Below are 2,670 nucleotides of genomic sequence, written 5' to 3'. Positions count from 1 at the left end.
CTTTCAGCATGTTGGCTGCCAAATCCTTGGACCCCCATAGCGAGGCGTCGAGCATGTTCCCCGTCACTTTCAATTACTTTCTAGCACTTCCTGCTCACCTGCAGACATGCTGCTCAAAACAAAAAATCTTGCAGCTGTTGGAGGATTTTATTTAGCGCATCACACACCTTGTTGTGTACAGCGTAGTGACATTCAGCAGCGGGCACTGTATTGAACAAAATAGGTTTTTAAACAACTAAATTTAATTTAATTTTTGATTTGATTTCTGATCATGATACCGACAACATTCTACCGCTATAAGAGATCTCTAATTTGAAAATGAGTTTCATGTATGTACCGCAGTTTGTTGTTGTTCATCGATGTCCTCCGACACTGATAGCTGTGATGAGCTAATATCGAGCGACCTGGCTGATTTGGCGCCAGATGTTGGTGATTTCCATCTACAATTGGTGCATTACACTTCTCTGAAATTACCAATAGATTCTTTAAGCCCATTGATTTGAATAAACATCCCGTGTGGTCTTGAACCAAATCAGAAACACTGAATGTGGAGAAGGAACTTAATATTTGGAGAAATCTGAGAAGCTGCTAACCGTGACAGTTGCTAGGTTTTCTCTTCTCCAACTCTATTCTCTCCTGCTCTCTTTCCAGCTGAGCCAGAGGCCCACTGTAGAGGAGCTGAGAATGGCCAAGATTCTCATCCGATTCAGTGACTACGTGGAGGTGTCGGACGCCCAGGACTACGACAGGCGGGCAGATAAACCCTGGACCCGGCTCACAGCAGCTGACAAGGCCAGTATCACTTCCGCTTCGTTAAAATGAAATCATCTTCTAGTGATCTCGACAGCTCTCTGCGCCTCAACCCCTTCGGCAGGAGAGTGATGATAGTGGGACGTGTTGTGCTCCTTCATCTCTTGCTATATGGCAAGTTCCAGCTCAGCTGTTTGGTTCCCCTGGTGTGGGTGAACACCCTGCAGCGGTCCTGCTGCTCACTGCCCAGCGGTCCATGCGTCTGACTTTTAATGAGGTCTTGATTTCTTTGTTTTTTTTTAGAGCAGCGATGCTGCCTCCCCTTGCTTTTGAAGATGCGCAGTTCTGAACATGGCAGGTCACACCTGAGGAGCGCTCATGTGAACATCACGGGGATTCAGCGGGCTTTTTTTGATTATGCAACATCTCCCCTTACATAAGAGAGCGATCGTACAAGCACTGCCTCAGGACCCCTCAGTGAGGCTTTGCTGATGTATATAAAAAAAACTGTCTCCATCTAGCACAGTATATAGAAGTCATGTCGAATATCAAAATCGGTGACATCACCTGCCTGGGTTGATGTCACACATTTAGAGGGGATGGGATGTAACCATATTTAAAAAAAAAAAAAACGGGCACAGCACGCCATTTTATTCCCTGGAACTTTGACTCATCCTCACTTTGAGAATCTGCACAATCATCCTGCCCCTTGGGCAAGGCACTCATCCCTGCACTGCTCCAGTGGTGCTACTTAGACGCCATGATTCACTGGGTGTCGTCCCAAATGTGAAGGTGTGGAACTACATGAATGGAAACGGCTTCGGTTTGTGCTCCAAAACCGACTCAGAAAAAAATATGTTTTCTCTCTTCGTTTTAAATATAAACCTGTATTGGTCGAAAGTGAAAATGCTATTTCAATGTTTTATTTTTTCGGCGTGTATTTTTAGTCTATGTAAACAGTTTAAAAAGCACAAGCTGACTACCCAGGTAGAAGAGCAACAGATCGTATAGTACTGTTTATGCTCTCTGATGTCTTGAGGGGGAGGACATCTTGTGATGTGAAAAGAGAATTCAGCAGAATATTTTCAATTCGTGGCCTCGAGATGAGCGTAAATGATGCATGAAGCAGGCTGCAGTTTGTGTACTAAAGGTTTCCCTCGTTTGTCCTCTGCAGGCAGCTATACGCAAGGAACTCAACGATTTCAAGAGCCACGAGATGGAAGTGCACGAGTCAAGTCGCCATTTAACCAGGTAACGCGCAGAATCCGTTCATTCTGCAGGCGCCCGCGTATGCCCCCTTTTTGGTTTTCGGTTGATGTACAGCTGGGCTGTTTGCATGCTGAAGGTGGTGGCTGCTGCACAGAGCAGGGAGCTCTGGATGAGCTGATGAAATGTTTTGAAACAACACTTCTTTTTTTCTTTTTTTGCTCGTCTCTTAGGTTTCACAGACCATAGTAGACCACCACTGTCTCGAGCAGTGCCGGACCGGCGCTCTCCTCCACTGAGAACCTTAAGTGCTGGATGGTAAAATGGTGCCCGTTTCTACAATAAGGCCATGTCTTCTGAAATGCCTTTTTCAAGACCCACGCGACTGAGTCGGTACCAGGCTTTACAGGACGCAAACACCCACCAATCCATCCACCATAGTAGCACACAAATGACTCTGGCCGATTCACACGCCGCCCCTCCATGGAATTAGCTCCGACCCCCGTCTTCTCAGCCTCTCCGCTGAGCTCTCAGGCTGGCGCTCAGACAGCGGGGAGGGTCTTTATGTTCTCAATCGAACGAGGGCGACCGTACCTCGGCTCATCGACGACACCGGTGGACTCGTCTCAGTGGACGTGTTTTTAATCCCCTCTCCTTTTATTATACTGTCACCCCCACCCCCCCCCCCCCCCCCCCCCCCCCCCCCCCCCCCCA

The 2,670-nt window shown here is 47.6% G+C and overlaps 1 protein-coding gene across 3 annotated transcripts in view; it reads left to right on the top strand.

Moving 5' to 3' along the window:
- The window catches only part of LOC116387853 (phosphatase and actin regulator 1-like), a 45,694-nt gene extending 43,066 nt beyond the window's left edge, over positions 1-2,628 (top strand). For all 3 annotated transcript variants that reach the window (XM_031855282.1, XM_031855280.1, XM_031855279.1), the window contains exons 10-12: positions 652-792; positions 1,925-2,001; positions 2,190-2,628. In XM_031855282.1, coding sequence (XP_031711142.1) covers positions 652-792; positions 1,925-2,001; positions 2,190-2,205 — 234 coding nt within the window. In that variant the 3' untranslated portion in view covers positions 2,206-2,628. The remainder of the gene's footprint in view (positions 1-651; positions 793-1,924; positions 2,002-2,189) is intronic.
- The last annotated feature ends 42 nt before the right edge of the window (positions 2,629-2,670 follow it).

Source organism: Anarrhichthys ocellatus, unplaced genomic scaffold (genome assembly GCF_004355925.1).
Source record: "Anarrhichthys ocellatus isolate YVR2014 unplaced genomic scaffold, GSC_Weel_1.0 scaffold15, whole genome shotgun sequence".
Taxonomy (NCBI): Eukaryota; Metazoa; Chordata; class Actinopteri; order Perciformes; family Anarhichadidae; genus Anarrhichthys; species Anarrhichthys ocellatus.
This window is presented reverse-complemented; position numbering and strand designations above follow the sequence as displayed.